Source organism: Phytophthora parasitica (assembly GCF_000247585.1).
Source record: "Phytophthora parasitica INRA-310 unplaced genomic scaffold supercont2.15, whole genome shotgun sequence".
Lineage (NCBI taxonomy): Eukaryota > Oomycota > Peronosporomycetes > Peronosporales > Peronosporaceae > Phytophthora > Phytophthora nicotianae.
In genome coordinates this window covers 588948-590853 of record NW_008649001.1, presented here as the reverse complement: position 1 = coordinate 590853, position 1906 = coordinate 588948, and the positions used below count along the sequence as shown (strand labels likewise).

The following is a 1906-nucleotide window of genomic DNA, read 5'->3' as shown; positions in this document are numbered from 1 at the left end:
GCTCATGATTGCGATCCATATCCGCCGTGGCGATTAGAAGCTTTGCAAGGTTAAAGGCAACTTCACCATTGATAAATAGAAAAAAATTCAGACTTCACCGTCTTCGACTAGGTTTTCTTCACGACTTTCATTAAGGCTTTACGGTAGCTCTTGATACTGTAGTAAGTCCAAGGTGGTCGTTACCCAGTCACCATAGCCCAGCTGTCTCGCATTACCCGCTGAAAATCCATATGGTGCTGCGACTCCACATGGCGGTGTGATTTGCTGAACTACTCTGTAGCCTACTTCAACGGGTAAAGCGAGCGAGTCCCCAGCGTGTTGATGATGTCTTCTATAAAAAAGAGTATATGACATATACTCTTTTCTGTTTACTTCTAAAAAAAAGCATTGTTTGATGGAAACCAACCACGACGAGTTGGTCGGCAAACCAATTAGATATGCGTGGTACGCCCAAGAGCCGCGTACCTGGCAGTCAGCCATCTCCAAGCAGCAGAAGGCTGACGCCAAGCTCCACGTTGCCTCCATGAAGCTCTTCTTGAGCGACGAGTTTGTGCTGGACACAACGGTACCGGACTATCGTGATCGGGTCGTGACCTTGGGCAAGCATGCTGTAGCAGCCGTGCTCGAATTCCTGGTCCAGCAAATGATCACCTCGCGCGGGGCGGGGGCCGTCCTCAAGCACCTCCGCATCCTGCATCGTTGTGGGGTGCTGAACGCCAAGATCGAGCGCCACCAGCGGCTTCTGCAAACGACGGCCATCCGAGATCCCGCACCTCGACACACACAAGACATTTTCGAGCCAGTAGTTTAGTAACCGAGCAAGAAGCCAATACATGCATACGTAAGAGAGACAACGGCTGGAATCGAACCAGCAACCTCAGATAAGACTCTGTGCTCTTCCAATGAGCTTCGTTGTCGTGGAGATGGGGGAGGGGGGCGCCAGCTGAAGGTTTTGGAGTCTGCGAACACTTGGAAGGAAGACTGGAGATCTGCGCAGTATCGTTAAAGTTAAAGACTGATCTCCAAGCCTGGTTGTCGGTCTGCGAGTGTGGAGTCGCATGCCTGCTGAAAAGTGTCGCCGTATTATTGGTAGATAACGAGCCAATAGAATAATGCCAGCCATGACTGTCTGCCCTCAACTCACACTATCCGGACGCATCTTTTTTTATCCGGACGATAAAAAATCCCGGGCTCATTTCTGAATTTATCGGCTCTAGAGCACAGTGCTTCTGAGCCAAAGTTGTATCATAATACATAGAATCAGAAAATCGCGATTTTCTCAGCTCACAGAGCGTTTCAGGCGATTTCCTACCGCCTATAAACTCGACACAAAACTTGCCCTCTGGCATTCCTATCACTGTTTTAGTTCTCCCACTCTCAAACACATCATTTACACAAATTTCATGTGTTCTACATTTATGTGCCAGCTCTCGGGTACAGGTCGGAGAGGTCGGAGATTTTATGGTATGGTATAGGCTATGCTGATGTGTCCTACATGTATCGGGGAGAAGAAATATCCCAAATGGGTTTTACAGTTCAGTTTCGACATTAATAGGTTAGTGTTATAACTCAACACCCTTATCAAAGAATAGATTTAGCACCAGTTTTTTTTTTTTTTCCTATTCTCACTTGAAATCGTTTTTATGAAACCGTCACGACCGTATTCAAAGAAATTCGATGGGTCACCAGAGCTCCCCTCCCTTTTCGTCTGCACTCGCACTCAAAGCAAGCTCGCTCACAACAAACGAAATGAAAGACTACTATGAGTATGCGTTGCAAGCGAAAATGTAAACACCATGGTGTTTACATTTGCGATTTGCAGATTGTCGTGTCGCTCGGTACTTATTCCCATCCAGCCTGGATTCCAGGGTAGGTATTACTTAACGTACCTGTGCTATGCATGGCA

The 1906-nt window shown here is 47.3% G+C and overlaps 1 protein-coding gene across 1 annotated transcript; it reads left to right on the top strand.

Annotated features, from left to right (window-relative positions):
* Nucleotides 1-394: 394 nt before the first annotated feature.
* PPTG_08174 (hypothetical protein) lies at nt 395-811 on the top strand (the record flags this gene model as incomplete). The annotated part of the gene is made up of 1 exon (XM_008903108.1): nt 395-811. The coding sequence occupies one exon, from the start codon at nt 395-397 to the stop codon at nt 809-811; it is 417 nt and encodes a 138-aa protein (XP_008901356.1).
* Between the last annotated feature and the right edge of the window lie 1095 nt (nt 812-1906).